The sequence below is a fragment of the Nasonia vitripennis genome, chromosome 3 (genome assembly GCF_009193385.2).
Source record: "Nasonia vitripennis strain AsymCx chromosome 3, Nvit_psr_1.1, whole genome shotgun sequence".
NCBI lineage: Eukaryota > Metazoa > Arthropoda > Insecta > Hymenoptera > Pteromalidae > Nasonia > Nasonia vitripennis.
Window position 1 is genome coordinate 18471303 of NC_045759.1, and position 24600 is coordinate 18495902.

Consider the following 24600-nt stretch of genomic DNA (forward strand, 5'->3'; position numbering starts at 1 on the left):
TCAGCAAAAGACGAAAAAGCTGTTGAAAATGCAAGAACGAGCTTTTTTCTCCTGTTATCCATAAAAGTAATTGAAACCGCTCGTTTGAAAATGATGATTTAAACATTAACGATTCTACGATCATTTTTCAGTAAATCATTTATCAATTACACTGTGTTTATTAAATGATTAATTTTGATGCAAACTTCGATTATATGAACGTTAAAACTAATGGGCTTCTACTGTTTCCGCATTACGCTTGCAGCACAAATACCGACCGTTCGGTCGAGCGTTGTTTAGAAATCCTCGTGATAATAAAACACCGGTAGTTTAACATTAATTAAAGGCTTTGCGTGTCTGATGACAAACACGAAGCTCTACAATTTACCTTGGGGCTGAAGAGACAAGCAATGGTCACAGAAGCCGACAGACTGATAGTTACAGACATCGAGGTGATTCTTAGGGCGACGTGATTGCCTGTTCCAAAGTATAGTGGCACAAAAGCTAGCCAGATCACGCAAGTCGTATACATCGTAAAACCTGCAAGACGTCAGTATAAATTTAAAGCACAATGACAAAATATAAGACAATTTCATTGAGACAAAGAATCGCAATGGATTTTCCGAATAAATAACACTTTTTATCCCTTGTGTACATTTAGCCATTCAGCTTCGTCATTCAGCCATTGTTTCTCGTTAGAAAAAGGGTTTCTGTCGAAGCTCGGCCGAGGCACGGAGTAGCGACTAGCGGTCCTACTAACCGTGCCGAAACATTGACGTTTTTCCGAACTCGGTTCAAGTAATTGTCGTTTCTCGGAGCGGTATTCAGACTTCGGAATCGTTTCCCTTATTCGTGGTCCACTAATTTTATTCTGCGAGCCGGATGGTTCGCTCTTTGTTTGAGCCTTTATTGCGATCCAAGACAGTGAGACAGAGGCTTTGCTGAGCCCGGCTTATTGACAATCTGCGCTGCGTTGCGTGCTTCGCATTTATGACCTATCGGGGGCTCTTTCGGTTGTTCTGAATTTATAGAGTTTCGACGAATGTTTGATTTGGCCTGTAAAACTTTTACTGTAAATGTTGCCTTCTAATCAATTTGTCGTCGGCTTATATACCTTGAAGATATACAGAGGTAAATGCTTATTTGTATGCACGCGGTTTGTTAGCTCTGAAGAGTTTCTTTTAAATCAAATATCCGCAAGACTTTTGTTCGGCGTTGTTGGCAAGGAGTCAAAGGCAATGTTTATCTCGAAAAGGAACAATGGGCAGTGGTGACCAGTGGTGACAGCTGGGCAATCCAATAAGTCCAAGAGTACGAAAGAGGAAGTAAAACGATATAATAGTGACGTGCGCACGCGCGCGAACGCTGGAGCGATGAGGGGGAGACGAGGGGGAATGTGGGCTACTGTCTGACGATGTGATTAGTTGGTAGCCTGCAGCGAAAAAGAGCAGTTTCGCCAAGTTATAGCAAGTAAAACACTGGCCGACTCTTCTAAAGTACTTGACAATGTGATTAGTCTACGCGGCACGGCGCGAGGCTGATGTCTTCTTCTTTTTCGAGCTATGTACAATTGAACGGCGCACGATTAAAGAACGCTTTAAAGAGACGGGGGAAAAATCTTACCGATGTGTTTGCTCTCGTTGAAAGCCTCGGGTATTTTCCTGGTGAGCACTGCGTACACGGTGCAGATAATAATAAGAATGATGGGATAGGTGAATGCGATCATGTAGCTAGCGTCGATGTAACTGTTGCAGACGAGGAGATTATCTTCCCGAGTGGGATAGTGGTGCATGGCCTTGGCTGGGTCAATGATCATCCAGACGCCGTTTATCAGGATCTGAACGAAGACCAGCATCGAGCAGATAATGAGCTGCGATCGGGGCGAGATGAAGGACGGCCTCTTCGCGCTGTGCTTGCCCGCGCGAAAAATACGGGAGATCCGGTTGGTTTTCGTGAGCAGGGCCGCATATACAACGGTGAAGCAGAAGCCAGCGGCAAACCTGCAAAAGTGAAAAGCCCTTGATTTTCCGTTCCTTCCCATCCACTTGCTTCTATTTCCGCCAGCCTCCTCCTACTCCTACGCCCTCCTACGAGCCATGCTTCTTATCGCGCTAATGAACTTTGGGAGAGAGCGAGCCCCGGATAAGAGATGTAAGGTACTTTACGACTTTGATGAGAGAGATTTTGAAGGGGAGAGAAAAAAGTTTTAATCAACGGCAGCGAGAAAATTTACAAAATTTCAATTTAGCATTTTCAGTACGTGTATAAGCTTTATTATTTTCGATTTTCTATACATAGACCCTTTAACTCTTCGTCTTAACTCCGCTTACATTTTTCTTAATCTTTTTTCTCATTCATAACTATAAAGCATTTTTTTCTACGTAAAATTATGTCGCCAGTTTCCGCATATACGTGAGATTGAAAGTAAAAGAAAGTCTCAAGAGTCTGCGATACTCGGAACTCTTATAACTGCTGCAGAAATATCTCTCTCAAATATAACAATAAAAATTGCTTGACGAGCACTTGTGAGCTGACTCGCTTCCTTACCTTTGAATCCCGCAAACAATGTCCGTTGGCCGGAGAACAAGTGCGAACGTGACTAAGTAACAAAGAAGTATGCCTGTTAATAAAATATAGGATAATTCTCTTCCAGAAGCTCTCACGACAGGCGTATCGTTGTGCTTGAGGAAAACGCCGACCACGAAGAATGTCACCTGCAAATACGATTCTCATTATTACGTGACAGAAATATATATTAATTTTTAAGCCGCGCTCAATCATAAATTATGAGAAGTTCCGCCGTCGTGGCGTCAAAGTTTTATTACCAATATTCCTGTCGATGAGAAGGACATGGCACCGATCGCCCAACCACTTTCCAACTTTAAAAATTCCTCGGGTATATCTCGACAGAATGAGTGAGTGTCGTCGGGAACCGTCCCTTCGGGGCAATCAATACACTGCGTTTCGTCGTCTGGTTTTCGTATCTGTCAAAATAAAGAAAATTTATTTACTTGCTGAACGTTCCTTTTGTACAATACACAGACGAAATCACTTTAAGTATATTGCTTTCGATTTTTCTCTTGCGAAAAAAAAACAACAATAAACTTGTGTTGCACTGTTACGTAGAAAATTGTTATCTTTAAATTCAAAAACTAATTTCACTTCCAAAATAGCTCGCGATAATGAAGCGTTACTTTTTTCTGAAAAAGAAGGGTTATTGTAGATAACATCGCGGCAAGAACAAGATAAAAAAGTTGCACATAAACAATTGCACGGCACTTCCGTCGAGAAAGTGGGTCAGCCACTGTGGTGGAGCGCAATTTCAGAGTGTCTAACAAGGCGAAGCTGTATAAAAGAAATGACAAAAAATGCGGCGGATGCTTTTGATTTCACGCAATTCCGCGACGTTGTTCATTGAGCAATGCTCCATATATTGGGTGCATGTACACAGAAAGACGAGACATCGAGTGGTAAGCTGGTACACATGCGCCGTCAAGGGAAAGAGAATAATCCGCTCGTGAGGCTGAAAAAAAGAATAAAAAGAGAAAAAGAGATAGTGGAAAAAGTCGAGCGATGGAGTTTCACCGTTTCGTGGTTGATTACGGGTAACAAAAGGAGGTCGATGAAACTCGAAGAGCCCCAGAAGGCGCAAAGAATAGGAAAGAAAGGTAGGAGGGCAGACGTGTACGAAGAGGCTTCATCCCCTCCTATCTTTTTTGTTTTTTCACTCACCCACACACACATACATACACACAGCCCGCCGCCTTTCTCTTCACTCACTTTTCAACGCATACACGCCGAGCTCGACGACATTACCGACCTGATATTGAGTACAATTGAAGCAATGCCAGCAGCAGCTCTCGCCTTCGACGTATTTCTTCGCCTGGCCGAGTTCGCAGGGTAACGAGCATACGCTCTCCGGCGGTGGGGCATGTTCCAGTCGGAATTGGACTTCTATGGGCACATCAGAAACTATTTTAACCTACAATGTAAAGCGAAGGCTCCATTGTCTTTAAGGAGGTAGTTGTCTAAAGTGCTTCGTTATCTTAACTATTGCTCCCCCTACGATATTGATACTCTTGTAGTAAATTTCAAAAGATAAATTTGCTAGGTATCAGCACGAATTATACGCTTGTGCACAAACAGTCACGGTTCTCGATATTCAATTAAATTTCATTCAAAACACATTTTTATTAGTTAACTTCTTCAATAGCTAATGTCGTGCGGTCAATCCCAACTCGACCCAACAACAAGTAAACCGCGCTTCAACTCCCTTGATCGATTTATCTCGGTTAGTTCGAGTATTTAATAACACAGACAAATCATCTCGGCAATTGTATGTATTCAACTAACCAGTCATGTTGAGATGTAGAACCCCCTCCAGATACTGTCCCACGCGAATCCATTTATATTGGCCTGCTGAGGTTTGCTTGAAGTGAATTATATTGTAGCGCGCTGGCCCGTCTCCATTATTATCGAACTTGAATCTGTCACTGCTAAGACCTGTAATTATTACATAATTTTAGTTGAAAGCTTTATCATCGTTCGGACATTAACAAGAAAATATGCTAGCGTGATGAAATTTCTCACCTTTAAAATCTACTTTCCGAAGATATTTCAAAAGTTCTTCGCCTTTTGTTGGTTTCATCTCGTCGCATAATCCTACTTTTCCATGACAAAGATCGTTATGCATATCACTGTCAATGAAAAGCGCGATCATTAAATCCGTTTACTTTGTTATTGTCATGAAATATAATAGGATAAATTAATGAAATTATTACCGGAAAGCGTATGCAAACGCCATTACTGCGTCAGATACGAATTGCAATTGATTTTCAAATGCCATGTCGCCTTTGTTCAAACGTTCTTTCGTCGTGCAAAAGTTTTCGTACTTACTATTGTACGGGGTTAGCGATGAGTTAGGATATCGGCACTTAAAATGATCCTCCCAGAATTCTGAAATATTGAAAAATAACAAAAATAATAATCATACTTACAGCTTGCGCGTGATCTAATAAAGCAGCAGGGTACAAAGGTAAGAAGAGACGAGGGGAAAAGTTGATTGCAGCGAGATTAAAGGAAAAGCAGAGAGCATACATAATTACATATTCGAACTTCAAAGCACGCCCTGAGAGCATACGTACACAGATTACGTTTCCGCAGCGCGTCAGGCGCAGTTTCTTTCATACATACTGACTTGATGGATCTACAAGTAGCACGCATTCGAAAGAATTTCTCCAACAAGACTTCGAATGTACAAGTGTGTGCGAGTCACGCACAAAGCTGAGAAACACACATATCTACTCGGGAAAGAAGAACGAAGAAGGGCCATTGGCTTCCAGGCTGCAACGCGGAAAACATTATCATCATCGTAGAAGCAAGCAACATCAGGTTACGCCGGAGGTGCGCTGGTGGAAATGCATTTCTGGGAGGAATATGCGCGACGAATAGGGATACTCTTATATATCCAGCGCGACCGGGAATCTCCAATGCAAATTTTCCATTCGCGAGCTCGTGGCGCGCCACCTGCCAGTAGTCCTTCTTCATCTTCTCTCTCTATCAGCTGCAGCTCGCGCGTTTTATCAGGCTTTTATTCGCTTATTGACGGCAGAAGCACGAGAAATTATTAGCATTCCGTGGTTACTTGGGAACGGCACAAGTTATACTCATTTGGATATCAAAGGCTTAGTCACGGAACGCGAAAAAAAAACTTATTTTCAGTCGAGGATTTAAACTACTGGCTCTGACTTCTCGTAATGGAAAAAGTGAATTTTTAAATTTTGCATTATTGAATATTATAATGATACTAGCGCACTCACTTATACGAATACTTCTTTGCGATTCCCGATATATATATATATATATATATATATATATATATATATATATATATATATATATATATTCGGAGCAGGGAAAAAGTTAGTTACCATCTTGAATTCTTCACTTTTTCAATTATGATTCAGACTGAATATAAAGTAGTTCATCCGTAGAATACCATTAAAATATTTATGCTAGCTGACTTTTTCAAATTTCAAGCTATGACCAAAGCAATTAATTCATTCGTCGAGAAAAAAAATGTGAGCTCGTACGTTGTATCATCAAGAACTTGAAGTAAATTCTTACTTATCGAAAAATCGCGATATTCTGTTTTGTGTCATTAGACTGTATCTTCTTTCTGCGAGGGGATGAAAAAAAATTGTATTCTCTCGGGTAACGACAACAATCTCTTGCAAAAACTCGAGAATGACAAAAGTCAATAAACCATTGCCAACGGAAACAGCTTTAAGGTCTTGCGCCGGGTATTAATTAAGGTCGCTTTTAATTACATGCTTCTCACGACAAGACATTCAATTAAAACTCTAAGTCCATACAGCTTCTTCAAGATGTTGTTTCGCGAGTCAAATTAATTATAAAATTTTAAACTATCAATTTAAAAACTTTCAATCTTTTTTCAACCAAATATTTGTGAGGCTCAGACAGTTGTAGCATGAGGCCCAACAAGGTATAGTTTTAGCACAAGAGAAAAACGGTGCCTAGCCAGCCATCTATCACAGCTAGCCTGGTAATAGAAAGCCAATAAATTCAAGCGGAGGGGGATAAACTATTCGGCTTTGGTCACTAACGGGGCTGAACTTTTTTCTATGTGCAAAAATTAAACTACAAAAATTGTCATAACATTGGGAGGTCAGTCGCAAAAGATAAAATCAAGTAAGACAAGCAGACCTCTAATAACGCAGTAGCAAGAAGAGGAAAAAGAGAGACTAGAGATAGAAAGTAAAAATAAAAGAGGGAGAATTAGAGCTGTCAGTCCAGTGCTAGCAGTCACTCACCAACGAACCAGGGATTCCTCTTATTATTCTCGACGGTAAGATTCAAGAAGTACTCCTCGAAGCCCTCGACCGGATTGGCCTGCGGTTGAACGGACAAGGTGCCCTCGACTTCAGCCTCGTTGCCGTCGCTCACCAGACCCCGAGCGCTCCAGCCGTCGCTTCCGATCCAGGAAAATGCGCCCGTTGCGTTTACTCGCCTGACTGCCTTCATCAGGCCGGCGACTTCCTGGTCGGAGCCGTAAATAATGCAGCCTGTAAGCCCACCGAAACACCAAGGATAAGAGAGAGAGAGAGAGAGAGAGAGAGAGAGAGAGTGAGAGAGAGTGAGAGAGACAGAGACAGAGAGAGAGAGAGAGGAGGGAGAGGGGAGGAACCGCAACGGCTTCTGCACAAAGCCCGTCAATCGATCTACTAGCGCCCACAGATGTGTGCAAATGTTTAGATTACACGGGCCACGAGCTTCGTGAAAATCTCTCGGAACCTTAATTCCCAACATTCTGTCATTTTTGTGTGCGCTACACCGTGTAATCGAGCTGCATGAGCACAACTACGTTTTCCGACCTGCCATATTTGGATTTTCAACCATCGTTGCACGTATAAGTGAGCTAGTCACACATGAATGCATTGCATTTTGTATTTTTATATCGTTTTTCAAATGCAGTGTGGTGCTCAGTCACTGAATAACTTCGATTTTTCAATTGCATTAAAATGTTCACATTAAAGTTTCGATAAACTTCTGAGTTCTATTAAAAATTTTGCTGTTATTTTTAAACAATGGTAGATTACATATCTAGGCCGAGAAAGCATTGGCGAGTCCATATAGCACATGTCAATTAACACTCAAGGCATCGCCGAAGCCTCGGATGTCAATCGCATGCTACAGACTATGGACTTACCACGTTGGCTATGGTGCGTATCCCATTTCTTTTTTGCCCAGTGATAGTTCGAAATTATAGAAATTTACTAACTGAGCCGCGTCCGAGAGTTCCTACTTTCGGGCTGCTGGGCAAAAAAACTGATTCCTTAAACGTGATATTTTTAAAAGTTTTGCTTAAAAAAGTTTGCGACTAGCTTACTTCGGTGAGTTTTTCTTTGGAGTAAGAGAAGACTAGACCTTTAAATTTAACAGTTTTCTTTGCATTTCTTACCTCGCGCTCGGCGTTTTGTTAATAATTTTTGTACAATGGAATCATAAACGCTTTCGTCAGCGACACCTGAATCCTTCACGAGCTTTTCTTTGATGGCAATACATATTCCATTTTTAGCCAGAAGACTCTCCAGTTCCTCAAAGGCCTGAAACAATTGCATAGTAAAAATATTTTGAAATGTGATACATCTTTTATTCGTTTATAATTTATAAATCGTTTATAATCGTTGTCTTGTATATCCTTTTTAAAACATAACAAATATTAATGCTATGAAAAAAAAAATACAGCCCGGGAAAATTTTCTTCGTTATCAAAGTGATTTGCATTTGCGAAAAGCCACCCGAGCGGGAAGATATTTTTCAATTACGGCGCTCTGTTATGTATGTCCCTTCGTTTATTTTTTGCGTAAAAAACCAAGAGAACCTTTGCGAATGCAAACTGCTGGTGACAATTGAAAGTCGCACTAAGTAAGAAACATGGATATAGTACGCGGGTGCCTGCTCTTTGTATAGGTGTGTACATGCATACAAAGTTTGCGCGTTTGCGCTGTCGTCAAGATTATTGTTATGCCTTCTTATATCCACTACGCGTCTCTTTGCGAGAGCCCGCTCTCTTTGTCTGCGGTTCCTATTTTTCATTTTACAGCTGAGGCCGTACTAGATGTCGCCTCGGTGTGTCGTATCGACCCTCATTTTTTTCTTTGTAAAAAATTTGTCTCTATATAGAGCGGCTTTGAGGAAAAACGCCCCCACGCTAACAACTCATGTAAATCATTATAAAAGAGCAGAAAAAACTGACGATAAAGCTGAATAGACAGTAAATACAAAAGCATAGTGAAACACAAGCATTTAGAAAATACGACGGGCTGTCACTACCTTGGTAGAAACGTTAATGGTTAATAAGCTAAGTTTTGGGCCACGTAGCTAAGTTGTGTTTAACAATTTAAATAAATAAGAGTTTAAACATTATAAATGCATAGATATACACATTAACTCAAGATAAAACAGAACATTAGCTTGAAATTTGTCAAATGACTGTTACAATCCAGAAATTATAGAAAAATATCTTGCATTCGTGAAAAATCCAAATATTTGTAATAAAACATGTAAACGTTTTAATGCAAGAAAAAAAGGAAAAAACAATTTTTAACTTAAAAATAATACTGTGTTGGTATAATAGACACGCATCACTAAAATATTAGCAATATTTTGCTTTATTTTTTTACATTCAAATTTGATAATAATGGTCAACTAAACTTAACTTTTTAACGGTTTTCACTCGTTAATTTTCTACCAGGGTACTTATTGATTAAAGAACCGCAAAGATATCTAAGTGATTGCTTTCATTGGTTAACTGATGATCACTTTTATTTTAAAATACAAATATAAATCGCGAAATCAATATTATTTCACTACTCTGCGTATATTGGAAAGCATTGGTGACAATTTTAGTTATCGAAGCAATATTAGGAATAATATTGCTTCGTGGTTATCGCTGATGCGGAATTATTTCTGGGGTAATTAAATCGTAATGAAATTACCTTCACACCGTAGTTGCTCTCTTCGTATATAACCGATACATACGTCCAGTTCATTTGCTTGATAATCTCGACCATCGCTTTAACCTGATAGTGGTCGCTCGGTATAGTACGGGTGAAATATTCGAAGCGCTGTTTATTGGAAAGTTCTGGGCTAGTCGAGAAGAAGGAAACCTGAAACACAAACATGCAAGTTCAGTCTGTGAACTCAATTGGAAATTTAATGTTTAATGAAGCCCACCTGCAGTTTCCCAACAAATGTATGATCTACATGTATAAGGAGTAAACAGACGTCAAAACGAAAGTTTTTAATATTTATTTGTGTTTACATTTTATTCTTTCAGTTATAACAAAAAAATTTGCCCAAAAGATCCGAAAAATCGAAAAAATCCTCTCTATTTATCGGATTATTATGAAGCCGTACTTTTATTCTTATTCCACAGTTAAATCCTTGATTCTCTGCTGGATTTTTTAAGTATCATTCTTTTTAAAAAATAAGACCGATAGAGAGGAGGTCTTTCAAAGCGATGACGGGACCGGGAGACGAGGGAGTGGGACGAGATAAAAAGAATGTGATATCGACTAGGTGGAATTCTTTAGCCCACGGAACGGTGAAACGTTTTACAATTACGAAGCAATCCGGTTGCTAGTAACTTAATCCTAGAATATCCTCGGCGGTAGTAATACGATTACTCCACTCGCAGCTCGACATCGCACCCTCGCTCGGCAATAGTCGATAGCGAGTTGAGACCCAACCGGAAGGAAAGACATTTCTTATCAGTCACTGCTATATAATTTTAACTAAATTTTCCGATATGACTATATGCGCGAAAAATTTTTAACAGCAGAGCTAATGCCACTTTCAGAATCAATATATTATCAAAATAATTAAAATACATGTACTGTAACGACTATTACGTTTATAAAGCGAACACATTATGAATCATACTAACAAGGATGATGTTATACATAATGTACATAGCAAATATAAATAAATAACTGTGATAATGATTGTTACATTTGCTTAATACATTATGTTTTATGCAATGATAAATAATCTAAGTATATGTATTTATGGAAAACAGATCAGAAAGTAACATAAATCCGATATGAATGCTAGAATAATGAATAAATAATAAAAGGAAAAATTCGATGACAAGAAATGAACAAATGAGAAAGTAGAAGTTAGTGCAGGAGTAATTCAAGTTTCAATCGTTACTGGACGATGGACAGGAGGGAGAAAAAGCAAACAGTTTATGTAGCGAAAAATGAGATCTTGAGGGCAAGCTGCACATTGCCCCTATCGCGTACCAAACGATAGAGCAAGTGACAGCCTTGGTATGGCTGTTGTTGCGGTTTTGTATTTTATTTTGCTTCCTCCTAGAGGAAGCTTTGTAATAGTAAAATTTTGAGTTTCGTCAAAACATCTAGAAAATACTTTTTGGTGTGTTAGAAGTTCAAATCACGTGTTTTTAGAAAATGTCCGTATGGATGTGTGTGTGTACGTATACCGTAATATTTCTGGAACTACTCCGTCAATATCATTAAAAGTTGACATGCATGTATATTTTTGGATTCTGAATTCGGGAAAAACATTTATTTTTTATTTTTCTAACTATTTTTTATGGCCAATTTTTGATTTTTGAAAAACACTATTTTGTGTTTTTTTCAATCATCCCATCGTTACAAACAATTCAGTAATATGCATTTGAAAGAGAATAAAATTACCTACTTTTCCCCGTTTGGTCCTCGGGATCGACCGCTTTGTTCGGCAGATAAAATGAAAAAGGTGATTTTTTTTTAATTCATATCTCTGAAACTAAACATCATAACCTCACGAAAATCATGTCGATGGATCACGTGTCAAACTATATCCCATTAAAATTTCAAGTTATTTGACTACTTATTTTTTCAGTAAAAAATCGAAAACTGGAAAAAATGAGTTTTTTTGTGCCTCGATTAGGGAAGTAAAAAGGCTTTATTGCACTTGAGATTTTGGAAAAAAGTAGATATTTTATGTGTCTTCGCTAAGTTCATTGCGCAACTTTCAAATCCCTATGGTTCTTAAGATATCAAGGTTTCAATTTTTTTTTTGAAAATTTTTTGATTCCTTATATCTCTAAAACAATGCAGTCAAATGCTTCAAAATTTGCTGATTCACCATAAAAAAAGCTATTTGCTGCTAAAATTTTAAACGATTTCGTCGAGCGGTTCTCAAGTAAAGAGCTAAAATGTAAAAACTGTTTTTCTCAAAACTTTTTCTTCCTCTTATAGGGGTGTCGTTGCACGTCGTTAAAGTCCCTCCCTATGAATTGTCCCTATGCAACATGTTTTGAGAGTAGAATTATACGGCATAATATATATTTGTTTTTTTATATTAAAATTATACGTAAGTTTTTTTAGATTACAATCTTATTCTCTTAATACGATAACTTTATTTTTACAGAGTTATCCTTTCATCAATCTCTTCTTTTTCGCAATTTTGAGAGATTTTGATCGGATTTTTCTGATTATTATATATCTTTTGCTATAAGAAAATTGCTCCTTCAGCAAAATAATTAAGCTTTGAAATATTTAAAATAGCATTCACATACTGTATTTTAAAACAATATTTTATTTATTGGAATTTCGTTGGAGGAAGCTACGTGCCAATGAATTGGTAGCGGTTTTTTTTAAGTTTTGTTGCGCTAGCGTGCATTTTACGGCACCCTTCGGTTGTGTGTATATATATATATATATATATATATATATATATATATATATATATATATATATATATATATATATATATATATATATATATAAGGGATGAAACACAGTACATACTTTTATCACATAAAAATGTATTTATCATGTTTTGTCAGCTCGGTGTGGCTTCCTTTGCAGACGTGTTGGGCTACGTCGTCATGACGTTAACTGCATGTGAAAAATGAAGTCCGGCTACATAGCTACGGCAATTTCGCGCTTCTATTCCCTTGTTAAATTCAATATGAGAAAGAAAAACAAAAATCTAATAAGCGGAAACTCAAATTCTACGTGATTTATTGACTATGAAATAGGCAATTTTATTTTTCGGCTATAGTGGTCTATATGTTTACTCATCAAAAGCGCTTCTTTATACGAGCATTTGACATTTTTACTTTATTTTGGACATATAACTAGTTCAAGAAATCTTTAAAAGTTATAGTTTCACAGCCATGAAAGAAAATGTGTCGAAGATAAATGTGAAAGGAAATAACAGTAGACTCAATTATGCCCTGCTGTCTTCTCATTTTATAAATGAAAAATTGCATTATCCAGTCGCTTCTTAACTGAAAATGTTCGACCGCGTATGGAGTACAAGAAATAGAGTTAACAACAGAAACGTGTGTGAAAGAACGATACTTGTGTGTCCGATACATTTATAGTTGAAAATTAGAGAGAGAGAGGGAGAGAGAGAGAGAGAGAGGGAGAGAGAGAGAGAGAGAGAGAGAGAGAGAGAGAGAGAGAGAGAGAGAGAGAGAGAGAAAGATCTATCCGTATACCGATAACTCTACGAGATAACTCGGTGTTTTATTTCGCTACCTGAAAAATGTTTTATCGTTATCACATAAAAGAAAATTGTTTTCAGTAATGGAAAAGGGGGCAGAGACGATAAAAGCATTAATAAATATAGTAATTGTGTAAGCTATCGCGCGCTCTCGCTATGCCTGCTCTCCTCCCTCGAGTCGTTTGGAAGTTGTACAACGAAAATGGTTTTCGGAAAATGTGCTTAGAGGGGGTTGCGCCACGTCAAACTCCTTTGGGTTTGTTTGAGGCAAACGTTGCGTGAAAGTCGCATGCAAAGCCCTCGCACAGCGACTTTGTGTATACCAATATCCACCGGGAGTTGGGTTTAAATTCTAGCCGTCTCTTTTTACGTTATACGTCCATCTCAATTTTTCTTTACCCTGAGGTGAAAAATAACACGGAATTTGAATTGACTTTCAAATTCTCCCCCGAGACAAATAAATTTCTTGCTTCCAGCGAAAATATAATCCCGAACAAAGTGAAAAGTCTACGCCGTTGGAATAAATAATTGCTTCGCGTTGCCTCGCTCTGCGCTTATTGTGCGAGCCGTGGATTTAATATTTTCTTAATGCCCGAGCCAGCTGAATATTTTTTCCATTCGACATAAATTGTTCTAGACGTTTTTTCCATCGAAAAAACAATATCCATCCCATTTTCACATTTTAATTCCATTACCATTCTTAGCATTTTCCCTTGAGTTTTGTATACTTATGCCAGATTCTTCAAATTCGCAATCGTAATAATATCTTGCTAATATAGTAAAGCCAAGAATTTCTCTACTTGTGAGAAAATCAAATTACAAAGTTAATACCCCAAGTAGCTTGCGTTCTTTTTTTTTTGCTTGGATTTGAATGTCTATCAAACTTGCGCATATTCGAATACGTAATTCGACGTGACACGCAGCAGTGGCGTTAAAATTAAATCACAGCAAAATTATCAGTGCAAAGAGAATTACAGTGAGCCAAGTACCTCTGCTCGATCCTATTAAGGATAAAATTTAAATTGCTGTTATCTTATCGAGAAAAAAGTATCAAGTCGTCGAAAAAAAATGTTAATTGAAGCAAGATCCCCGACGCGCGTCATACTACATGTACGCATACATAAGCGCGCACTTCAGGGTAACGACAATCGATGTATTTAGATAGGAATCCCATGTCGATGGCAGTAGGCTATATCGAAAGCGATTCGGATGCGTAATGACGGCGATGAAAGAGCAAGTAACGAACTGCGACGATAAGAAATCGCATCTACGCCTAAGCCCCTTAAGGAAATTGGTACTTAAATTCCTTCCTTGACCTCATCCGGAGAGATCGCTTGACGATTTATCTTTCGGGTGCTACTAGCGCTGCTGATGCTATTGCTTACACACCGGAAGAAGCGAGACTTTTGCAATTACTAGGGAATAGGTATCCGCGTCGTGACTCCTGAGGTCAAAGGACGTATTCCTATCTCCTTAGCTTTCTTCTTCGGGCAACGAGCCTGACTGCTCGTTTAACCATTTTTGCTTTCTTATACATTTCTAGCCAAAGCTCTTCGACTGCTTAACTCTTCAGATTCCTCTTTTTACCAATTTGCCTTCCGCAGCCTGGCATCTTTTTAACTGCTTAAGGAGTCGCAGTCGCCGAGTTTCGCAGTTGTATAACGCGGAAAATCTTATTGGTACTGTTACTTCTTCAATTTGCTTCCGCACGTATTATAACTCCAGCGTGGGATTACGCGTTCAAGTATCCTCTCCTTTCCCTCCTCCTCACATATTCTCCTTTTTCCATGTATTACATTTCGTGGCAGCGAATGAAACTGCAATATTCATTTTTTATCGGGATTTTGATACAAAATAAGAATGCATATGGTTTTCATTCATTTCCGCACCGCAAATAAACAAAGGATATTGCCGAATCAAATAGATAAAGTAAAAGTCGTATTTAGAGGTTTAATATTTATACGTTGCTATCGAAGCCGAGTGCTTATACTCATGAAAATTTGCATTCCGCAAACGGTGCTTTGAATCTGCACACATGAAAAAAAAAAAAAAAACGCTTCGGATCGTCAGTTAAATACGAGCACAGTAAAATATTCGGGTCATTGGAATCGATACTTTTTTGATCCTACTGAATTCCGCTTAACGCGTCGATAAAATTTATTTACCACGTCAAGCCGTGCCACTGCATATTTTATGCCAGGAGCGAGAGAGATTCATTGGCAGTCTGAAAAAAAAATCACATTGGCTATCAATGATTCGCTTATCAAACAGAGTTAACGTTTTTTTTTTCTGAGAGAAGCGGATCTCGGATAATGTCCACTATTCCACGCGCGCGCGCATGGCAACCGCTATCCCCTATCTCGGCCGCCGTTTAATTAAGAGAGGACAGTACGTACGCTCATGTCGCGTAAGTGGAAGCGCGCAAGCCACGCTCGCGATCCAGCGCCGTTCCCGTATACGTGAGAAACTGCGGGTGAACGAGAAAGAATGAATTTAGAATGAAAAAAATTAATCGTCCAGGACTCGCACTTATACGTAAAATTTCCGAGTAGCGAAACGTATGGTAAGATTAAGTGGTGTTGAATAAGCAATGACGCGTCACAGTGGTATATCGCGTAGCAACCAGATAAATGGAGCGAACAAACGTTTGTCAGATTCTTGGATCAGTATACGGTACTTGAATAATCGATTAGCCACATTAAGCTATGCTTTGACTGAATAGATCAGAACTATACCGCCCACTCGACGAACACCGCAGCCGAGTGGCCGGATATATTATGTAGGTGCTTGCACCTCCAGCAATTTACTGTAATTGGTGTAGACCAATTAGCTTCATCGAAACATTTTCGCAAATAATTTATTCGATTGGTTATAAATATTCAGGCTGGTACTTTAAATTTGTGATTGCCTGCATCCCAGCGAGCTCCAGTTGTTTTATGTAACTTTTCTAGTTAGAATATGCTAACTTGAAAATCCTGCAGGGGCGCTTGTTTTGATAATGGTTTAGAAAAGCATTGTCATCCAATCTGAGAGGTACGTAAGGAATATATGTAAAATACAGTGTTAACATAAGCGTATTATATATTCACCTGACCTGCGGGTAATTTTGATTCCGTGTATGTATGTAGACACAATAAAGGGACGTATCGATCGAGTCACGAGACGCTATTTACATAGACGATATGATGCGCAATCAGCTGCTGGAGTGCAGTTATGTTAAACGTTCCATTAGGCACCAAGCGGGTAGTTTTGATTTTTTTGTTATCTCGTGCGAATTAAAGTATTTAACCATGTCTGGGTCACGCCATTGCACTCCAGACCCACTTTGCGTTAGTCGTGAAATTTTTTATTCGGTTTGCAAACCCGCTTCCTTTCCTTCTCATACGTTCATTTAAAAACAGATACACACCTTGTTGCTATATTCCACATCGCAGCAACGGTATAGGTATTCATGTTTGTATGAAACGACCAACTAGATTGCGTTCGAAACCCAATGCGCAGGACTTTTGGTTGACCTACAGGTACCACCTCCACCACTATCCGTGATTCTCATGATGCGGTAGGATACTGCGAATGCAAGTTTTCCCAATAAATACAGCCATTTGAGCATAAGTGATAAGATCTAATGCGACTGAATTCGTAATCATAATTTACCACAGAAATTATTTCGTATAATGCGTTTCGTAATTAATCAGTAAGTATGTATACACGCACAGCATTAACCATAGGTATAGTAATATGAGCATAGTCGATTGATAACGTTATGATGAAATTTCCTCAGAATTTTCCACGATAAGAAAGAGATTCGTGCGTTTACTAATAGATTTTCGTCTCTCTTACACTTATTTCTGGCTATTTTACTTTTACAAGCTTTGCTCTGTTAATGTAATATCAAATTTAGTAAACTATTGACTCCAATTTGCAGGATTACTCACTACAGCACCTTCCAAATTGCGGATTTAAATTCTAAAAGAAAATCCATCCATCCATGCGGAAAAACTAATGGATCTCTTCAACCACGAGATAAAACTCGGATAACGAAGGTGCACGTCCAAGTAAATAAAATAAAAAAGATGCAGCGAGAGTGGCACATAATTGGACAGGCATGAAACATTGGACACATTGAAAATCTTTTAATACAATCGAGAGAGAGAGAGAGAGAGAGAGAGAGAGAGAGAGAGAGAGAGAGAGAGAGAGAGAGAGAGAGAGAGAGGCAAAATATAAATCGAGAAAAGCGAGTCCAACATCGACGAAAGTAAGAGCACGAGTTTTCGTTTATTGACCCTTCGAGCACAAGACTCGTATAATGCCACCTTCTATTCAGACGTCACTGCAGATATCGTGCTATGTAACTCTTTTTTGTTTAGTCTGTATTTCCAACTTTTGCTTTTCCCAAAGCATTAGATGCCCAAATAACCGGAAAATTGTCCATGACGAGAGAAAAAGAGAGCTGATGAGAGGAAATAAAGGCCTCTGTCGCCAACAGAAACTCGCGCTTCTCAAAAACACCTCGAATGCGACCGATTGTATACGCAGTCTTGCGAGTTATTGTTATCTAAGGAGTAGAATTCCTTGCCTACGATCGTAAAACAGCGGCGGAAACGGTACGAGGCAGCACTTGTTGAACCCGGCTTTGCTATTAATTTAAATCTCTTCTTCCAGTTTTGTAGTAGGGCGTCTCCAGCTATCTCCTTCGCAATACTTTGCTCGTGCTTTATATTTTCGTGGCTCGTAATCGTAATACAAGCCTTCCGGCTCTTTTGTTTCTTACTTTTAACTTTTAATACATCCTAGGCACTGTATTACAGCGGGTACTTCCGGAAAATATAACGGCCAGACCGAAAGTCAACTTTATTAGCGCTTCCGGGCGTTGTTGACTCGGGAATTAACTGATTTTACAGATGTGTTAATCTGTTTTTGTTCCGATGAAAATATATATATATATATATATATATATATATATGATGAGTTGATTGAATGAGAAAATCCGATGTCATAAAGCAGTGAAAGCCGTAACTGTTATCGACGCCAAGCCCTATCGTGAATTTCTCGAGACGCTTCATAAAGACAAAAGATCTGGATCTTGGCACGCGTGTGTCAGTGCTTGTTGCAGCTGGATTATGGCCGCGATTGTTCCGCAGAAGCAATTGCGTAAATCTTTTTCAGCGGCAAAACAACGGTTTAGCAGAGGATTGCAGCAGCGGAATTGCCTCATACACGGTTAAAATGAGCACTGTGTTTCTACCGTATAAGCCGGGTATTTTTCAGCTGACTTTAACTCGCATAACATGCTCTCATTTACACTCGCGTGCAGCACGGAAAAATGTTTTGAAATGTTTGCTGATGAAATTGCCAACTTTTCGGCGAAAATTAATCAATTCCTGTGAAATATTGTTATAGAGAACTATATGGCTTCAGTGAAATTGCGAAATTCAGAAACAGCAAATCAATATCTGCTGAAGCATATCTCTGTGGTATTAAATTTTTATTAATTCTCAGTATGTGAATCTACGGTTTAGCATTAAAATATGTGGATTTGGCTGGCTTACAGGTCAACGTTAATCTAAAACGGTACACACTTGCACATAAAAAATTTCTAAATAAATCTATTCACTACCTTCTATGCATGTATAAATATTTATAAAAATAGCTCTGTGTATTTTCAGCCAAGCTGTCTAAAGCAACAAGTTCTTTCAATTCATTAAGAGAGCTAGTAGCAAGGAGCGATTAGTCACGACGCTTCAAGTAAGAAACCTATCAAGTAAACAGCTGAAGGTATAAGATAGATCTATTAAGAATTCATGCTGAGAATTGCAGCGAGAACGCAGTGGGACACGATACATTCAGAAAAGCGAGTGCCACAGAACCTTGCAGAAATCATCATCCATCTGATCCTCGAAAGTGATTGCATAGGACGATCGGATCGAAACTCGTCGGCGATGCAAATAGGCTCACTTACGTGAGAGGAATCCATCTGGTTCGGAAACTCGCAGTAGGAGAGAGAGAGAGAGAGAGAGAGAGAGAGAGAGAAAGAGAGAGAGAGAGAGAGAGAGAGAGAGAGAGAGAGAGAGAGAGAGAGAGAGAGATAGAGGTAGATAGGGCTTTATTCGCCTTCACGGCAAAATTGTAAGATACATACAATTATTACATAATATAACGAATACACATAGAATACACTAATAAATAAAAAACACAGAAAAATACACGCAGATATCACAAAGCCTTATCACAGTAGTCAGGTAGTTATCACAAGTATATCAATTTAATATCACAGTTCAATTAAAACATTTAAAGCCCTATAAGAGTGATAACACCTCCGTTAGAAAAAAGAAAAATATTGCACAAGATTTTTGGCTACGTCATTGCTATAATACTAAACTAGGTTACGGCCAAAGACTGAGTCTGACTAGAATAAAAAACAAAAACAAAAATAAGTAGCACCAGAGGGCCCAGAGTCGCTACGATTTGGCGGCCAGCAAGTGCCGTCGCAGTGCCCTCTTGAAGGAGGCAAGTGAAGGTAGGCTCCGCAGAGTAGAAGGGAAAGAGTTCCAGAACCGAGCTCCCTGGACCTGGAAGGCCCTAGCTCCGGTCTCAGTGCTCACGGTACACTGGGAGAAAAGTGGAAGAGCAGCGTCACTAACCTAGTGTCTAGCGATACGTCCGGTACACGGGTGATACGCGCGCCTATACGGGTGATACGTGCGCCTATTTTGGGCGAGTCACGCGCCCAAACAGAAAGGAATGTTCAACCACAACACTGGTGAAGCAGAGCGCCCGCGTACTGCATAGCATAGTCAGCATATCTGGAGACGCGGCGCGCTGCGCGACACGTTTTAGGTCGACAGCGCCCCTACTTTTCTCCCAGTGTAGGGATGCTCAGCTCCGGAGGAACCCCCCTACCGGAGGGTCTCGGCTTGTGTTTGCTGAATAATGAGGCCAGATACGAGGGTTCACCGATCCGAATTACTTTGTAGAGTAGAATGGCCTCAAAGTAGAGCCTTCTGGAATCGGTGCGAAGCCATTCAAGACGCTTCCGGTAGGGACTGATATGTTCATCCCTTCTAACCCCGAAGATGAATCTCACACATGAATTGCTCAGTCTCTGTAACCGTATTCTCTGTTCATTCGACGCGTCCAGGATAGTCACAGTACAGTAGTCGATGTGCGGTTGTCTCACCTAGCCTTCTGCGGAGAGTCTCAGTGGTGCAGCCCCTGATAAACCGCAGGCTATACAGGGCTTTGTTGACTTTTTTCGTGATAACATCCACCTGCAGTTTCCAAGTAAGTTTGTATCACTAAACGGGACGACCACTCATTGGTGAGTCGAAGAACCTCATCGAAAAGCTCCGCTCTCCCCGTGCGCTCATAGCGCCTGAGTGTAGCATTGCGTTTATCCATAAGGATCCTCAGCTCTGGTCAGACCAAGGAGCATATTTCCTACATGGGCAAACCATTTTCAAAGGTGCCAATTCATCAATTGCTAATTTTAGATTGTTATTAAGAACGCATAAGGCACCCTCCAGATCGGTTTCGATGGAATTCATGGCTGTACAGCACTAGAAGTGTCTATGCCCTTGTAATTTCGGGAAGAGAAGATGTCACCCACGGGAGTGGGAGCGTAGATGTCTAGCGAGACATCTATGACACAATGCTTGCCGAAACTAGGTAGCCACTCATTCTTAGATTCCAGAATCGTGTCGTTATCGTCGGTCATGATAAGGTCAATCCATGTATGAGACGATGAGGTATGATGCGTGGGACCATGCCGGATGATCTGAAGAGATAACTCTTCGGACAGACGCTTGATAGAAGTAGCGTCGTCCGAGTCAGACAATAGGTCTGAATTCAGATCACCCATTATGATCTTATGACTAAATTCGCCGCATAAGTCCCGCAATACATCAAAAAGGTCTGAGTCCTTTTGCATCGGAATTTTCGGGGGCCTGTAAATAACACCTAGAAGCACCCGAGGTGAGTCGCCTCTTTGTACGCTGCAAAATAGGTACTCTGGGATTCCAGGTTTTCCTAGACCCATAGTATCAGAAGAAACAAGCTTATTAATTTTCAATCCCTTGCGTACAAATAAGGCGACGCTACCTCCGTTTACATTTCTGTCCTGCCTGATGATGGAATATCCCCAGATGCTAACCAAGCTGTCATCCACAATCGGACCCAGCCATGTCTCTGCAAAGCCGAAGATGTCATACGAGGGGTGCTCTGTTAGAAAATTACGGACGATCCCAATGCGAGCTCTGAGCGAGTTCACATTGAGAAAGTGGCAGTCATGCGTGTGTTCTGTCATCGAGGTTGAGAGAGAGAGAGAGAGAGAGAGAGAGGCAAAAACCTGCACTGACGCTAAAGACTTACGCACCCTAAAGTGTACGTTTACATTATCTACCAATTTTTTCGTAGTTAAATCTTTATATAAGTATTTATTTAACTAGTTTTGTTAAGTTTTCAATTAGTTTCTTTCTAATGAATTAAATTATACATATACTTTCAGCAGCTGGTATTGTTGCTTTGAATAACGTCCTTGGAGATTGGTCTTCTGGGAAACTCTATTGCGGTTAAAATGCAAATGGGAAAATAGAAAAGAAAGAAAAAGTTTGAGCTTTGTGCGAAACTCCGCCCTTTTCAAACGTTTCAAGTATGAAAGGCTAAATCAAGTATTTGCACTTTTTTCATGATCAAGATATCATAAATATTGTAATTGACGCTCTGCGAAAGACGGATAATTCTTTAAAGTTTTCAAAATGAGCACAATCAGCTTGTGGCGAAAAGTTGACGATTCAGAAATGCATTATCATTGCAAGCTGTCATAAAAATCTCATTCTACAGGACATTATAGGAGCAAAAAGTTCGGGGATCGCAATAATCGATTTCACAACTTAAAAAGTTAAATCACTCATAATTATCAATTAACTTTTACGATTATTGTCCGATACTCTAAAGTTGAGCTTTTTTTATAGAATTCATTGATTTGTCCATTAATAATAAAAAAAAACACATAAATAAAGAGGCTGAATGTGCATTTTACGTTATAAATATTGTATTTTATTATGACAAAGCCGAGGACAAAGCAACTTTTTACTCGTCAACGTTATCAAATTAAGTGGCGTATTTTAAATCCTCCAAACAACAAAAGAATTAAAAATAGCTCGAAAAATAGTCTTTTAAAAATATCAACGGATTTAAAATCATGTTTTATTTGAAAACGGATATTTGTTTTTATTCTATACATTATATCGTTAAACTATTTAGAATCTACTATACCTCGATATTTCTCATGACATTACCCGTAAATCCGACCACCCCACGTTATACGTAGCGCATTCGGCCAAATCACAGGCAATATATCTCGGCGGCTCAGTTTGGCGAAGAAATGCGAAGAGGCCGCGCACCGTAGAACAATGGAGAATTAAACGCGAAGAAGGAAATGTTATAATATGAAGGAGTCTCGGGGATCCAGGTGCCGAATAAAATGAAAAAGAGGCTGCAGCATAAGCGAGAAACAAAGAGCTGCTGGCTGTGCTCGAGAGTGAGAGTGAGAAAAAGGAGAAAGGGGAGGAGGGCGAAAGAAAAGCGCGCGACAGAAAGATGAAGGGAAAAGCAGTGGGAGAAAGTGTAGGACGCGAGTCGCGAAGGGGTGGCTGTTCGCGGTAGGGACGAGAGTTTCTGCAGCGTGTAAGATAGAAGGCGGAGAAGGTAAGGTGATTTCACACCATGATGGTTTCAGGCCAATGCTTCTCAAGCCATGTCGCAAAAATAAAGTCTCACGGGTCGCTGCCGTTTAAACGAAATCGCCGCTCAATATATCAACTGGCCTGGGAGTAATCGAAACCCGTGTGCAGAATATTATAAATCGCACGATCTGCTCTGCGGCCTGGATTCGTCTCTCAGCTGCTGCCAGTCGCTTTAACGCCGATCTATACATAATGGACACATTTACTGCACGTGAGGGATTCCATTAAAGAAAATGTTTCATTAATTCTGCGCGGTAAAACGTTTCAACAATTGGTTTTCTTTTTAAAGCTCGTGTCTGCGAAACTAAATTAAACATTTTTTTTCTACTCCATCTTTTATTCTGTATAGGAACCACCAGTTACCCTGGTAGAAATGAGTCTAAGAACAGGCTAGTAACTGGCCAGTTCTTAGGATTTAACCTAGTTACTACCTAATAAATGGTCTGTTCTTAGGGTAATTTCTACCAGGGTATTATACGCTTACAAATGAGTGCGTACCAGTTATAAATTAAAAAAATAAATAAGATAAAAGGTTATGTTCAATTGATGTAGCGATTAAATTCAACTGAAAACTTGTTAGTGAAGTTCACGAAAAGCTCAAATTATTTTTCGTAGAATTATATGCTATGCAATACCAACGTCAAGCCTTTTTTTTCACTTTATAATCATCATGCAAATGTAAACTACCGTTCGAGGCATGTATGTTTTGATTTGAATTTGAAATCGATCGAAATATATCGCATAGCTGAAAAATAAATAAATATAAATATATGAATAACAACCGTAAATACTAACCTGAGGTATACGAAAGAGCCGGAGGAGATTAGCCACTTGTATGGAGGTGACAGAGCTCGCCGCGCCAACAACTCCACTGATTACTTTTCTAACAGCCGTTTTATTGCAGTGATACTCGGCTCCGTCGATGTTGCTTATGGAACCTGTAAGCACATCAACAACACCTTCGTCAGTTAGCTGTCTGAAAGGAAACCCTTTCTCTTCTTTTGTTTTTTTTTCTTTCAATTCTCACGTGTCAGAGGTACTCTGTGCAGTTGCTCGCAATTAGAAAAACGTGCAGCGAATCGTGAGTAATTATTGACCTATGAAGCTTACTCGAAATTGCTTTTACTTAGCGGCTTCACTCGGCTCCACTAGTCAGGCTTCGCAAAGATGCACTAAAGCTTTTTCTCAGTGTTTTAATTAGCACGCTCTTATTTACAAAAAAAAAAGAAAAAATTAATAAATACATATACCTAATGATGCTCTTCAATCAAGATAAATTGACTTTTTGTTAAACATGTGAAAATTAGACCTACATTCTTCTATCATTAAAAAACACTTAACTCGCAGTCCGACCGGCCACATGTAATTAATGGCGTGAGACAACACCAGCCTTTAACGCGTGAGGAGACATCAGCGTGCAATTAAAGAAACTTTTCCCAAACTGTATACCAGTTTGAATTGTTTCGCTGAACAAATATCGTTAAGTTTCCATGCTACACCAAGATGAATGTCAAGACTTTCGACTGTAAAATGTAACTAATTAAGAATCGTGTTGATCAGGGCAGTTCTATATAGTACATCGACGTACATAAACATTCTTTGGGAAATAGTTGCGAGTGCAGGAGCGCGCGCACGTACACAGACTTTTGTTTTTGAACTCAAATTTATAGAAGCCGCAAAATGTTAATATAACCGAGGCAGCCTGCTGCAGGACAACATCAAGTATCAAAGTGTAGTTAGCCATCGATCAAATTGACGTTTATGCACGGCAGCGCAAATACGCTCAATTAAGCTTCGGCGCAGCATCGAAACGCGCATAAAACTGATCGCTG

The 24600-nt window shown here is 39.4% G+C and overlaps 1 protein-coding gene across 9 annotated transcripts in view; it reads right to left on the minus strand.

The window, feature by feature from the left end:
- Positions 1 to 24600, minus strand: part of LOC100117179 (metabotropic glutamate receptor 2) — a 125700-nt gene that overhangs the window by 3981 nt on the left and 97119 nt on the right. For 7 of the 9 annotated variants that reach the window (XM_031927327.2, XM_031927333.2, XM_031927331.2 and 4 more), the window contains 12 exons: positions 23564 to 23706; positions 9500 to 9670; positions 7961 to 8105; positions 6813 to 7064; positions 4761 to 4935; positions 4570 to 4676; positions 4333 to 4482; positions 3800 to 3933; positions 2805 to 2963; positions 2527 to 2693; positions 1603 to 1979; positions 368 to 519 (listed from right to left, as the gene is read on the minus strand). In XM_031927327.2, the coding sequence (XP_031783187.1) occupies positions 368 to 519; positions 1603 to 1979; positions 2527 to 2693; positions 2805 to 2963; positions 3800 to 3933; positions 4333 to 4482; positions 4570 to 4676; positions 4761 to 4935; positions 6813 to 7064; positions 7961 to 8105; positions 9500 to 9670; positions 23564 to 23706 (2132 nt within the window). Of the gene's footprint in view, positions 1 to 367; positions 520 to 1602; positions 1980 to 2222; positions 2452 to 2526; positions 2694 to 2804; positions 2964 to 3799; positions 3934 to 4332; positions 4483 to 4569; positions 4677 to 4760; positions 4936 to 6812; positions 7065 to 7960; positions 8106 to 9499; positions 9671 to 23563; positions 23707 to 24600 lie in introns of those variants that run through there. The other 2 variants (XM_031927329.2, XM_031927328.2) reach the window with 2 other exon arrangements.